The sequence below is a fragment of the Crotalus tigris genome, unplaced genomic scaffold, assembly GCF_016545835.1.
Source record: "Crotalus tigris isolate CLP2741 ecotype Arizona unplaced genomic scaffold, ASM1654583v1 scf7180000024119.3904262, whole genome shotgun sequence".
In the NCBI taxonomy this organism is placed as follows: domain Eukaryota; kingdom Metazoa; phylum Chordata; class Lepidosauria; order Squamata; family Viperidae; genus Crotalus; species Crotalus tigris.
In genome coordinates, this window is record NW_024100396.1 from 3,465,118 (window position 1) to 3,480,245 (window position 15,128).

General features: G+C 33.8%; 1 protein-coding gene across 1 annotated transcript; it reads right to left on the reverse strand.

The window, feature by feature from the left end:
• MCUR1 (mitochondrial calcium uniporter regulator 1) lies at nucleotides 1-14,753 on the reverse strand. The gene is made up of 9 exons (XM_039322671.1): nucleotides 12,669-14,753; nucleotides 10,561-10,659; nucleotides 9,410-9,513; nucleotides 8,461-8,562; nucleotides 7,801-7,842; nucleotides 6,071-6,142; nucleotides 5,458-5,511; nucleotides 3,708-3,822; nucleotides 1-2,880 (listed from the first exon to the last, which is right to left on the reverse strand). The coding sequence occupies exons 1-9, from the start codon at nucleotides 13,012-13,014 to the stop codon at nucleotides 2,825-2,827; spliced, it is 990 nt and encodes a 329-aa protein (XP_039178605.1). The 5' UTR covers nucleotides 13,015-14,753; the 3' UTR covers nucleotides 1-2,824.
• Between the last annotated feature and the right edge of the window lie 375 nt (nucleotides 14,754-15,128).

A 15,128-nucleotide genomic window follows, 5' to 3' on the forward strand; every position in this document is an offset into this window, starting at 1 on the left:
TAGATTGATACTTTAGTTTGGCTAGAACTCCACTTCAATAGAAATTTTATCAATTCCTGGCAAAATATACATAGTGTCATGGTTGACTACCTACACAGCCCTGCTTTCAACCAGTCAACAGCAATGGGGGTTGGGGGGAAAGGCATTGGAATGTAAAGGGAGGTTTGGGAGGGAACTCTGGAATGCAAGTGTGCCGCCAAAGTCTATCAATTGGGAACGTCCAAGGCAGACAGGCTGTTTCCAAAATAAAGCAAGTGCAACTAATTGATGGACATTGGAAATGGGAGGGTCAGGGGAGAAAAGGAAAAGTTTCCCTATACTGTTTGCGCTGAAAATGTCCAAACTGCTATGCTACTTCTGTACCCATATGGCCTTTTTTCTATTGGAGAAAAAAATGCCTTAGGAGTTTCTTTTGCTGTTTAATGCAGTGGGATGGTTTACACATAGAATCTCATCTCTTGTGTAATATGAAAGAAATGTATAATAATGATATTGGTACTAGCTCTGGTATTTTGCCTCGTGAGAGAAATTTTAAACACATGTTCAAACCTGGAAAGTCCGTTCCTAAAAGAGGAGATAACACCAGCAATATAATTTTCTCATGGTAGTACATAATTTGAGGGAGAATAAAGTTATCCTGAATAATTTGTTATTTAAAGCACTTACTCCACATAAAAGTATTCTGACAAATACTTAATAAATTTTGTGCCATGATAGAAAACCAGATAACTTTAATTCCCATTTTTTCGTTGGGTCTTTACTGATTAAGATTACATTTAATTTCCATTAAAATTATTCAAATAGGAAATTTCAAGAAGACAAACCTAGAAATGGTATATAAATATTTCAAATCTCCATCCATCTATCTATCTATATTTATTTAGAAAGACATTGACACATTTATTTAGTAAGAAAAACCACTAATAAGGTACAATTTAGCAAAAAACAAAATTTAGAAGTATCGATGGCATTTAAAAAATAAAATTATGATGTTTTACAGTTAAAACTTAATCACAAAATATAACTGCCTGGTCTAAAAAGCAATATTAAACACATACACACATACCCACACAAACATAAAACGGGCTCACCAAATACACCAACCTCAGGATTGGCAATAACTATTTCAGATTATTTTATTATTTTATTTAGTGTAATCTAAGGTATCTATTTGTAAATGAATTTCTTTATAAAACATTATTTGCCACTAATTGTGACAGTTTACATGTAAAGAGATTTTGGAACTGCTATTACAGAGAAGTAATTATACACGTAGCGTAATAAAAAAAAGGTCAAATGTATGTGGTAACCTATCTTGAAATGATATTTCATAATCTGTATTATTCAGTAAATCTTATTCATCAATATATTTCTTCTGAGTATTTTATATTTATAAAATTGATTAAAATAGTGCAACCACTCATCACCTTTATTTTAGGAAAATATTATTCAAGTCTCATCTTTCTTAAGTTAATTAAATGGATCATAATCAATGGCTATTTTGCTTGTCTGACAAAAATCACAAAAGAAGGGGAAATAATTAAGTATGAACAACTAAAAGTATTTTTGCTGCAGGATTATTTTGGCATCTAAGCTGAAAAAAATTATGCATTTTTTCTCTTCTTTGGTAATAATAAGGTTACTATCAATTTGTTGTTTCTTCATAAAAGTGATAACAACTTCCTTTAGGTTGCCAAATTTAACAATTAACCAATTGCTTATGTAAAACAAACATTCTTCTCCACATTTCCTTAAAGAAATGCGCCTATGGGTATATATGTTTGGTTTAAATTTGGGGGCAGCTTGTACACATAATTTTCCAGTCTGCAAATGACTATTCTTTTGATTTCATGAGAATTAACTTACAGGTATGTATTTGTGATATTTGGTATCTTCTAGCTGCAACTGCCAATACTATTTTCTACTTAGGAAAGTTTTCTCTTTAAACTTATAAGTGCTCAACTGCAGATAAATTTGGTCACTGATTTATACTTACTGTTATTCTAGAAATATTGAAAAATCTCAGATTTAGGCTACAACCTTGTAATCATTGGCCGAGAGTAAATCCAATTAACCTTTTTTTTTAATTAGGTTTATGACTGTGTTGGTAGCCTTTTATTATTTTATTAAGAAAAAAATGCTTTGTTTCTCTAGTTGTTTCCCTAATATAAAAATATTGGAAGTAAAACTTTTGCAAAGTTTTTGCTTCCATTATTTTCATATTAAGGAAACTAAGATTTTGTCTACTATTCTTTTGACATTTTGTTATCAGCACAATCTTTTCACAACAGTTGCTTATAAAACATTTTTAGTTGGACAGAGATTTATTAACAATAGATGACAATGGAAACATCCATTAAATACATCAACAAGAAATCTTTAGAATCCTGTTTATCAATACAAAGGAAGTAAACCATGACATAATTCAAGAATTTCTAGTTCTGAAGGAACATGATAAATAAAGGCAATTGGATTATTTTATCTCCTCTCACTTAGTATTAATGCTTGTTGTTATACCACTAATCTTCTAACTTAAAACTTGCATTTGATACATGAAGTACATTCTAAAAGCTACCTTTTTAGGATCATAATATCCTGGAGACATATAAACATTCAGTTCTGAGTGGAGATATTCTGTGCAAAATATGGATGCCCATAACACAGGCAAGGTTTCTTTCAATATTTTGATACCCATATAGTTTTTAGGAGCTCATATGTAATTCTTTGATTACAATCTTCAGTGCAACAAATAAATTATTTCAGATGGAAATAACATGTTATTTCTTACGGCAAGCTAATACTGTTTGCTGAAAATAATGTTTCATTATATCCATAAACGGTAAAATCCGAGTGCTACTGTAAGGCACGTAAATACTGAACCTAGATGAAGAAAGGGAGAAAAAAAAATACACATAAGGATTTCTAGGTATAAAAATAAGTTTACATACGATTAGGTTTCAGTCTTTTCAAAAATACAATTCTATCAACATTAAAATGTTCTAATAAGTTACCAGAATTGTCAGCTCAGCACAACAATGTCCCCCCCGAATGGAGACGAAATGTTTGCAGCCAAATCGCCAAGCTTGGAGATCAAAGCAACAGCCCAACTACCAACCTGAGCTACTAATATTCAAACACATCTCTACTAGAATCTTGCATGCAACTGTGTATTATTAGGCAACATGGAAACTAATGTTTTGCTAGGCTGTGGATCATAGCCTATTATGTTTTGCCTTTCAGAGAATGAAGAAAATTGAAAAGACTAATCATCAAATAAAGGGAAGAAATACAAAGTAAGCAGGACTAGAGTAAAAATATTGTTTAAATTATTCTTTCAAGTTATTTATTGCAATATTTGTTATTCAAATTTTATACACTGTTGCGTATATTAAATTAACTTTATGCTAATATGTGTTTTATAGATACTATCTGTTTTAGCAATTAAGCATCAAAAATGAAAGTTGTACTATGTAACTAGTAGGGAAGAGTTATTTGCGGCATCAAACACATAACCAATTGTAGACAAGAGATTATGCCACCAAAATATACTAATACAGATAAAAATGAGGGGCTGTATGTTCTAAACTAATATGCTAAACTAAACAGTTTCTGGTATCATTTTTGACATAAATATTAAACATAAGCATAAACTAAGCAGGCAAATAAGGAAATTGGCCAAGCATATATGTAGACAAAGGATAACTTACCAGCTAAATATTTGATGTTGTCAAGTTTGTGTGATTCAAGCATTGTTTTCAGACCTGCAACTTCAGTATCTATTTTCCTATAAGTCTGCGTTAAAGCTCGATCTTGCTGGGCATGCTTAAAATAGAGAAAACATTTTTAAACAAATCTGTCAACATTAATAAAATTTTATTAAAATATTAGGCAAACATATCCCAAAAATAATACTGTAATTTTTTTTATATAACATGTTCTCTTATTTTATATACAGTTTTAAAGGGAAGGAAAAATCTATTTTTGTTCTTAAATAATATGACATATGTGTTTATTATTACACAGAGCTAATTGCTTATTTACAGTATTATAATCAGATTGAAATACTGTATTCTTTTTTCCCTGCCTGGCAATTAAAAATTCATTTTTAATAAAACTTATTCGAATATGTGTATGTAGGGCAATACTATTTAAATAATTTCACAGATTTAATACAAAAGTTGAATCAAATATCTTAATGTATATAATATTAGGGTTTTTTTTTTAAATTTGTGAATGACATTTCATTTCAAACAGATTTAAAGCTTCACCAACCTGAACCAATTCTCAATAACCTATCAAGTCTTCGTATTGTTTTAGAGATACATATCAGTTGGAGAAATTAAGCTTTGAAAATATAACAGGATTTACTAAGAACAAAAGGTTAAATTAGGGAAATATCTAAGGATTTTTCTTACTTCTAGATGATATTCATATTCTGAAACAGATACCAGTTTAAAGCTGATCTTTGCCATATACTATCATACATCATTTTTGCATAATTCATGATTTTTAATTTCCTAAAGTTTTAAAACTAAAAGCCTTTCATTTTTATATTGCACTATAATTGTTCTAGTAATTCATGAAAGAATAAGAACCAGCTATAATGGTAATAGTCGAGCAGTTTAGATAACAACTTCATTATACCACAGCTTCGTCTTCTGTGTCAGTTGTGCTCCTTCCTGGGTCATTAAGCCCTACTCATAGTCAACCATTCTCTGGACACTTCTAGATTGGACCTGGAAACTTCCAGATTGGACTAATGCAATGTGTTCTACATGGGGCTTCCCTTAAAGACTTTCTGGAAATTACAGCTCGTACAAATGCAGCAGCGCAGGCAGTTATGTGCATTTTTAGAGCAGCGCATATTACACTTCTGTTCCGTGAGCTATATTGGCTGCCAATTTGCTTGCAAGTCCAATTCAAGATCTGGTTTTAATGTTAATGCCCTTCATGGCATGGATTATCTGAGGGACTGCCTCTCCCAGTTATATTAGCCATCCATCTAGATCGGGTGGAGCAGGCACGTTGTGGGTCCCATTGGCTAGGGACCTTCAAGTCACAGGATAGGTGTCTTTTCCACAACAGTACCTACGTTATGGAACATTCTTTCCCCCAATGAAAGCTCCATCCTTTTTGATATTATGAAAAGCCCTCAAGTCTTACTTATGTTGTCAGGCATGAGGCTCCCAGGCAACTGCTCAGACGGCTCCATTGTTGAGGCAGCCATTTTTATTTTTCCCCCTCCTGTGGTTTGTATCTTTTGCTTTATGATATGTATTATTAAAAATACATTTATAGTGTATATGGTTTGTTTTTATTTATTGTTATCTGATTACAGGTTTGCTGCCCAGAGTTTCCTTCAGCAAGAAGGGTGTCTATATTCATTTGATTATTTAAATAACGATGTGTAAGGAAAGGACTTTTACTGTGATTAATAATTATATTTGTAATTCTTACCAATTCCACTATTTCTGTTCTCATTTTCAACACTTTTCTATCGTTAAGTGAATACTGAAAAAGAAGAGTAGTTAATTATCTGCTTCTTAAAAAAAAGGCCATCTTCCATTTGTCATTAATCGTCTTAAAATATCACTGCAGCTATAGTTTCTGGCTCTCCCACATTCTATTTTACCTTCTTTACTAGCAATTATATGAATGAAATGCTATCTAAATACCATGAGGTAAAGTTCCAAATCAAAAAGTTCTAAATTACATTAGCCTAGGGAAACCATAAATATCTTCCAAAGTTTATTTTTAGCTATGGGTCTTGAACTCATTAAGCACTTAGGAGAATCTAAACTGTGGAGCCAGTGAGTCTAAAATAATTTATTTCAAGTTCTGTAAAAAAAAAAAAGGTTATCTAAAACTAAACTTTTAATCCATTTATTTAATTCATTTTAATCCATTTAATCTAATGGATTAAAACATTAGACAGGTGTCATCCTCACAATACTATTTGATCAAATAGTAACATAATTAAGAGAAGCTGCTTCACAGTTAACACAGAAGTACATGTTACAGTATGACAGGATTTCTGAACAATCTTTATATGAAAGGGAAGCATACATACCAATTCTTTTACTCTGCTTTTTTCTAGATTGAAATCTAGCTTGCTATCTGTTCGTACTTTGGAAGTTTCATCCTAGAAAAAAATTGCATAGAACTAAACTGAATGCCTGTGTTCAGATTCTTTAATCAAGAAAAGTAATACTATATTTAATGAAGTTTTCCACATTCAACAGCCCTAAATTATTCCAGAAATATGTATTTCTTTTATTACTCTACCAAACTCTCCTCCTGCTAAAGAGGAGAAAACAAAATAAAAGCATGAAAATGTTACTCAAAAAATGTTTACTCAAATGAATCCTGCTCTTTATATTACAACAAACCTCAACATAATTTATAAAAGGTGCCTTAAATTAGCTGAATTCTGAAGGTCTGCAATACAATCTTTCTGTTGCTATGATACAACATCTATTGAACGCTATCACAGAAACATCTGTCAATGATTTACTTTTTCAACAGCAATGTTTCAGCACATAACCCAGTGTGAGAAACGCTTCTAATTTAGAATGTAAGGAAAGACTTTATTAGGCATTTCCAAAAGCAGTACATAATAATGTCCTCAATTTACAACCACAATTGTGCCCAAAATTTTTGTTACTAAGCACAGAAATTGTTGTTAGACAGTTAAGTGACTTTGGCTCCATTTTACCTTTCTTGCCATAGTTGTTAAGTGAATCACTGCAATTGTCAAGTGATCACTTTTGTTATTGAGTGAATCTGGCTTTCCGTTGACTTTGCTTGTCCGAGGGGCACAAAAGGTGATCACATGACCCCGGGACACTGCAACAGTCATGAATCAGCTGCCAAACTTATGAATTTTGATCACGCAACCATAGTGATGCAGTAACTTGTCATAAGTGTGAAAAATGGTCTGAAGTCACTTCTTTCAGTGGTTGTTGTAACTTCAAATGGTCACTAAAACTGTTATAAGTTGAGGACTATTTGAGAGTATGCAAGCAATCCTCTATCAACTACCTATAAAAATGTCTATATTTTTTTGTTGAAGGTATTTTAATTAAGGTCATTTTACTAGAATATTCTTATCACTGAGATTCTTTTGGCACTGTTTCCTATGGATTAGTTTATTACAGATGAAAAGCAAATTAAGCGGTTCCACTTTATGTAGACAACTTATTTTGATAACAAAGTCCCAGCCCTCTTCTTAAATTTGGGGCTTGGTAAATTTTCCCAGTAATTTTTTGGTGCTGCCAGGGCACAGCCCAAAAGATACAAGATAGAACAAAGCCTTACATCAGTATTTGTAAGGTTCCATGTACAGATTGTTAGTTTAAGTTTAAGTTCATGGGATATGTATATCATATGTATTTAAGTCATATATCATAAAGTTTATATACTTTAAGTCAGCATATAATTTCATTATTCTGATTTGTGAGACCAAAAGCAATAAATCTTTTCTAGACTAATGCAGAATTTTTGTATTTAACAGTGTTTAAACTATCTGTGTTTATAGAAACTTATACATATTCCTTGTTGATGGGTTAAGCAGATAAGCAGGATTTTGACAATGCAGCTCATGTGTTGGTTCTCAGCAAGTGCTTACAATTTTAGAATATAATCCTATATATATATTCATTCAGAAGTAAGGGCAGTAGAGCCCAATGGCATTTGCTCCTATATAAGTGGACCCAGGGTGAAATTATAAAGTAACTTCTTACAGAAAGTAGATATTTATTTTATATTCTGAAGTTGCATTTTGAAAACAATGTAACTTACCATTACTTGCTTTTTTAGTTGCTGAAGTTCAAGTTTTATTTTCTTTGCATAAAAAAGAGAATACGCTTACTTAAAACACCAGACAAAAAAAGTAGTGAAGCATGTAGCAAATACATATTTTAGGCAACAATCAACTCAGTTTGATAATAAGGAGGTAGAAGAGGGGAACTCATTTAACTATATTAGGTACTATATATGCCTGTATATGGATATATTCAATAAGCTTCTACTGGATATTTCTGTACAGTGCTGAACTGAATGTAGCAAGCATATTGATCTTATTAAAGCTTTCACAAATACAAACATAAAGGTGAAAAGGGGAAGTTAAAAATCAAGATTTCCAGCCTTAGAGAAACTGTATTTCTTATATTTTTGTTAGATGCCACTCCAAAATTACAATGAAATGAAATAGGCATGAGCATAGCACATTTCTTTATCTACTGCTCTCAGTGTGATTAAATACAAAATCCCTTTTAATTGTCTGGTATCAGTGATTTTATTTAGTACAAGGTTTCTACCTTAAAACTGAAAACAAAAGCCCTTCCTTAACTTCTAGGTGGTAGCTAATATTAAACTGATTCAACATATTTTGGGGCCACCACTAAAATTTCATCCACATTAAAAAAAAAAATAGCCAATACATTTTTTTTAAAAAAATACCTCATTTTCTGCTCGGAGTGCTGAAAATTCACTTTTTTCCAAAATAATCATATCCTTTTTTACAACACCAATATGAGACATTATCTGCTGAACAGCAATTTCCTTTGGAGCAAGAGAAAAAGAGTTTCTTAAGGCCATCAGTACAACCAGTGCTGAGATATCATCCTCAATGTTCATTCTAGCTATAATGTCTATGCAATATTATGTAGATTATATGATATATAATTTAATATATGATTAAGCAAATATAGGCATGGTACTTGCATGCAGAGAAGTCCCACTAGACTTAAATTTAAAAAAAAAAATCTTTACTTATCCTGCCCAGTTTCCATGGTACAAAAAGGGAATGCTAGATGAGATCATATATAGTAAGGTAGTTTAGAGATCTTATGATGCAGAACTATTTAAGTTATGAATAGACCATTAAGTTCCTGCAGTGTACATTGTTTGCACAACTATTTGCCTATTATAATTGTTTGAGATTCAAAGGCAAAAATATGTTTTGGCACCTGCTGAGGTGCTCACATGACCTGTCTGTTACTATTTAAAATAGTTTTGTCTTTTCTTGGGAATGGCTGGTGCCTTCTGCAGTTGTAGTGTGATCCCAAAAAATGTTTATTTGATTTGAAGAGTTGTAAGACAGATGCCATATGCATGTCCCCACACTCACCTTGGACTCATGAAGAAGCACTAACTTTGAAGGTAAATATAAGAATCCATGCAAAACAATGCCATATCAGCAAATAATGAATGCTTTTGCATGGTTTATGAATAGACAGAGATCAGAGTATCCTATTGTATAGCACAGACATATTTTATATATTTACTTTGCAACACATTTTATGTTAGTAGCACTATCAAAATCAGTTATAACTAAATTTCTATAGCTTTAGATGGATTTAATCTGAGTCCACCCTGGTAAATATTATATATTAAATACATTCTCAACCTGTTGCATTTTGGTGACCATGTCTTTGTGTATCATATCCATATTGCTCTTCATAATGTTCATTAAAGCAGACACAATGATCTCAGATTGCTGAGTGGTGAATCCTAAAACAATATAAAACATTATTATTTGCTACATACACATTGATTCAACAAGCATAATCATAAAAACAAGTGTTTCAATAATAATTTGGGGAGGGAGAAAAAATCCATCTCTTCCTATATATAAATATCATTAAAGATTATGTAACACTAAATAATGAGGCAGAATTTTTTAAATTTTTAGAGACTATGAAGATTTAATGTGCTTCACAAATCTGCATCCCTTGCAGTGCACCCTTACACATTTTATACATAATCTGGTTTGTATGTTAAATGAAAAATGTCTTTTGCTTCAAATACAAAGCAAACTATTGCAATTTGGAAGTTTTGTTGGAAGCTTTGTTGTTGAACTTACCATTTATAGAAATAAACCTAGTTGGAATGATTTTAAGAAGGATGTAGGGCAAAACTAATTGGTGTTGTACCCTCTCCTCCCTCCTTTTCTGCATGGCTGGTGTGTCTGCTCCATATTACAATGGCCTTAATGATGCCCAGCGAGACCATTTCCACCAGCCATGCCCTGCCTTCACTTAGCCACTGCCAAATTATGGCCTTTGCACCTGCTCTTGATGTTTTCAAATGTTCCCAGTGGCACATTGCACTTTGGATATGGAACATCTAAAACTAATTGATATGTATGTATAATGTTTGAAAAAAGGCCCTATATATAAGTCTTACATTATTACAAGAGGCAACTAGTGAGAAGATAGTATCTTAAATAAAACAGATTAGCAATGAAATACTTGTATGACTTATGTATATGAATGTTTAATAGCATTGCTTTCAAAATACAGAAATGGACAGAAAATGAAATCTAGTTCTAATATGTAACCAATATGCAGCTGTGTAATATCATTAAAACTACCTCTCCCAAGACCTCATGCTTACTATTACAGTGACATAAATACACTACAACTAAATTCAAGTGGCAGCTAACTTACTCCAAAAAATGCATACAAAATAATATTTATGTAAGGGGTTATTTCTGAAGAGATACAGAATAACAAAACTGTTATTGTTATTCACATTGTAGAGTAATATATTTATTACCATTTTCTTCCAAGAGGCACACAAAGGCGTGGGTATCAAAATAAAGTGTTCTGCTTCCCAATGGTGAACATCTGCTTTTGCTATTTTCAAACTGCAGAGCTGATGCAAAAAAAAAAAAAAAAAAGCTTTAATATAAAACAAGTTATTGTTTTCTCTTTTACAGTAAAACAAATAGTGTATTTCAGCTTTAAATAGCTGGGATATGTTCTCTGTGACTACAGCTTCCACCAGTTAAAACATTTATGTCTATTTTTTTACCAAAAATGGAGTGGAATTTTTATAATTCTCATTCCTTCTTCCTTAAATAGTTAACTGCAAACATGCAATGATGAAGAATAAATATAAAGATGTTTATGATTTTGTACAACAATCGTTTAATTAAAAGTGTTTTAACATCAACTTCAGCCCATTACACTTTTTAAAACATTTAACCAATTTCACATGGATTAAAATAAAGTACATTCCTAAATGTACATTCCTAAATCTGAAAGGACTTAGCTTTGGTTAGATGCTGTTTTCCATGGGCTGCTTCTTAAGGATGGGGGAAAGGTGACTTTTCAACAGAGCTCACACAGTTGTTTTCCTTCAAAGTGCAAGTCAGTATAGTAATTATACAGTGTTGGTCTCTGGTCTCCTTTACTACCCACCAAGATGATATTGTATTGTGACTCTGGCTAGACTTGGTCTGGTGTGCCTGCCTTCTGTCTTCCCCTCCTTCCTTCTATGGTCCAAGGATTTCATCTAAATTCTCATGGACAAATTACCATTTCTAAGATAAACTGCCAATTCTTATAGAACTTGAAACAGTAACAGATGATTACATTTCTTTTGCCATTGCTTTATTGTTCATTTGAATTTTTGAATTTTTAAATTGTATTTTTTAATTAATACACGGTTTCATTAATTATTTTAAGCCACTTTAGTTGCAATTTTAATTATTTTAAGTCACTACTTTGTTTCTTTTAATAGGAAACAGAATACAAATCTTTTAATCAAATTATAGTGTAAATTGTTGTGGGATGCAATCCATTTCATCAAATCCTTCAATAATTAGTCTGAAAAATAGACTAATAGTGTAATTTAGATAACTTCTAAATCTGGTCAGCTTGGCTCACCTAGTATGATATAGGTAGATGTTCTGTGCAAACACCCAGAGCCAACAAGATACCTTTTCATCTAAGTCCTTTCTACCTTCTAAAGATATTTAAAGGAAAATCCTGCTAGCCAAGGGAAGGTTGTTTTCTTTATAATTTAAACTTTGTGATCATGTATGTATATGGGGGGGAGGCACATATTATGGAGTTTGTGGGAGAGGAATTAAACCTCTGCTTTTTTAAAGTTATATTTACTGCTTTTCATTTTTAGCTCTATTTTTTTTTTTTAAAATCCTGTAGTAATAATGATGGATGGCTGAAGAGCCTCCCAACAATTTGTGGTATTTTTGTTTGTACTTGCTAGAGTTTATTTTTTTGTTCTATAATAGGTTCTCATAAATCAAACAAAAAATGTAGGGCTTCTAGATTTGTGTGGCTCAGACTATCATTATCTTTCTTCTTTGTACTTTTGATTGTGACATTACTTACTGCTTAACATTACTCTTGCTTCTTATAATCTGCTACCAGTTCTGCAGCGTTGGATACTATCTTAAATGCTTATTTACTTAGTTAATACAGCATACAATCATCAAATCCTGATTGGTTATTTACCCAGAAGTAGTCAGTCTCTAAAATTATACAATACATAAATATTAATATTTAAAAATATACAGCATACGGTTGATATATTAAATAAAATCCTTTGTTACTGTAACTCAGACCTTTATCATTTCTCACCTAAACGATGTGATCTATTCTGTGCCACTTAGAACCAAACAAAACTGACACCTTCCAAATGGTTTCTTCACGTTATAGTATAACCTCCATGAACTCTGATCACTAATGGGAGCGAGTGGGGGAAGTGAAATCGAAAACATGGAAAGCGTATCGAGTTAACTACTCCGGAGTAGAATAGTGGTGTAACTTTGACTTGGAAAACAGCTGCTTTTTCCATTCCCCAAGTATCAGAGAAACGACATACAGATTCCACTCCCTCCATCTTGCCCGTCTCACCTCGTCCTTCCACCGCTCGGCAGCGACTCCCGTTCAGGCTGAGGAAGCGGATCCCCACCGCAGGCGAAGGGACGCCTTCGGCAGGCGACAAGGAAGAGGCGCGCGCCTCAGAGCGCAGCTGTCCGCCCGGGCTGACTCCCGTCGCCCGCGCGCGCGCTCCAAAAGCCCTCCTCGCGAGGTCGCTCACCAGCTTCTGATCTCCTAGGCAACGGCCAGGAAAAGGGGAGCGCGTGACGCCGAAACGCGAAGCGCCTACGCGAAGAAGGACGGCGGGTTCTCCCTGAACGAGGAACAAGCCTTTTTGCCCGTTCACCACGATGGCGGCAGCGGCCAGACTTCTGACCATGCCTGCTTTTGCTTTTCACGACGCGACGGAGTCGTTGCTTTGTTTCTTCGCGCCGGAGGTCGACCAGTTGCTCCTCGAAAGGCGCTCAGTTCCGCGGTCTGCTAAATTCCGGCATGTACGGGTCCCGGTTCAGTGAGTACAACGCATGCGCCTCTGCAAGAGGCGGGTGGTTTCGAATGACGTTTGGAAGATCCGCCCGCCCGGCTGCGTGTGTCTAGGATTTTTTTTCCTCCTCCCTTCTCCGGGTGAGGGGGCGTGCACACTTGGAAACAAACGAACACATGCAGATTGTAGCATATGGGGAGAGCCCGAATACACGCAGAGAGGCGTTCAGTATGCACACAGACTACAGTAATTAGACACCAGGGAGAATGCACACAAACACGCAGGTGTGCTTGTGAGAGAATCCTGCAAAGGAAAGCTTCCAAAATGGACTGGTTCTGAGTTGCAGCTGTGGAAAAAAACAAATGCCATCAAAACTGCCCTTGGTGAGGCAGTTGGGCATAGCATAGAAAGTTGCTAAATGTGCCATGTTAAGCCCCTTTTCTCCTGGCTAGGTGATTATGTGGAATGTCAGCAGTCTGTTCTGTGCTTTCCCAAACTCATAAACAGACCCAACATGAGAGATCAGGAAAGCAGAAACCAATGAAAGAAGTGACCCAGAAGAAAATACAGATGCCTCCCATGGCTATTGCTGGTCAAAGGGTTGGAAAATAATCCAGATGTCATTCTTTGTTTTCCAACTTTTGTTTTGTGACAGTGTGACTCATATAAGATAATTCACAATTTAGTGTTTGCTCATTACAAAGAAATCAGGGAAAACTAATAGTACAGATTATTTTGCTATTTCAAGCTATGGCAAATAATATTAATTCAAAGGACCCTGGCTGTGATTTGAATGAATGATAGGATTTGTTTGAGACCAAACAAACCTATCCTTCACACATTTGTTTTAACTTTTAAACTATTCTCAAGGTGCTTTTTCAAAAGGCAACTGGACTTTATTTTTCCTTGAAGACGTTTCACTTCTTATCCAAGAAGCAACATTTCCCAAAACTCTTGTCTTTTAGAGGAGCTGAATTTCACGTCACACTTTACTTCATATTTATTGGCTGAAGTGAAAATCATCCCAAAATGTCATTCTGAGGTCTTTCTCCATAAATGAGTTGAAGTTCTTTCCACTCATCTTTGAGCTGCAGTAATCTTTATCATCCTGAAAAGTTGATCGTCTTCTGTTGTCTCTGTTTGAAGTCACTGTTCAATTTCCCTGAGTTTATTTTCCAAAGAAACCAAAAACTCAGTTCTTCAGTGTTTCCCTTTCAACAATCATAGTTAGGATGGGATGAGACTGAAAATGCAAAAAAGTAACTATTGGGCTATGTACACTTTGGGGGTTAAGGGTTCCACATTCCTAAAATAAAAGGAATTAGAGATGTTTGCTTTAAAATGTAGTCTTTGGAAGATTCCAGTATTTAGTTTTTAAACTACCATTCTACTTTTGCACTTGCTAGAATCACAAGCTGTGGAGTTGTTAGAATACTTATTAAAATATTTTCACCTTTTTCTTCAGGCTTCCAAAAGAGTTTACATAAAATCAACAAAATCAAAATAGCTCTTGTCTATAGGTAGTCTTTGTCTTACGACCCCAGTTGAGCTCAAAATTTATGTTGCTAAGTAAGAAATTTGTTAAATGAATTTTGCCCCATTTTATAACTTTTCTTGCCACATTTGTTAAGTGAATTACTGCAGTTGTTAAATTAATAACACAGTTGTTAAATGAATCTGGCTTTCCCACTGACTTTGCTTGTCCTTAGAAGGTCACAAAAAGTGATCACATCATCTCGGGACACTGCAACCATCTTAAATATGAGTCAATTGTCAAGCATCACAATGTAAATCACATGACCAGGGGGAATGCTGCAATGATCATATGTGTAAAAAATGGTCATAAGTCACTTTTTTAATGCCATTGTTACATTGGTCACTAAATAAACTGTTCTAAGTCATGGACTATCTGTACTGGCTTTATACCCAAAAGAAAGAGGATATCTAGAGTAAAAAAGAAGGAAGAAAGTTCTAGTAACAATTCTAATAGTTTGGGAATAACAATATTG

Coding starts and splice junctions, on each gene's coding strand:
- MCUR1 (XM_039322671.1), bottom strand. CDS start 13,014: ATGGTCAGAAGTCTGGCCGCTGCCGCCATCGTGGTGAACGGGCAAAAA. Junction 7,843..8,460: donor CACTCCGAGCAGAAAATGAG/GTATTTTTTTAA, acceptor TTTTATGCAAAG/AAAATAAAACTTGAACTTCA. Junction 6,143..7,800: donor AACTAAAAAAGCAAGTAATG/GTAAGTTACATT, acceptor ATTTTTTTCTAG/GATGAAACTTCCAAAGTACG.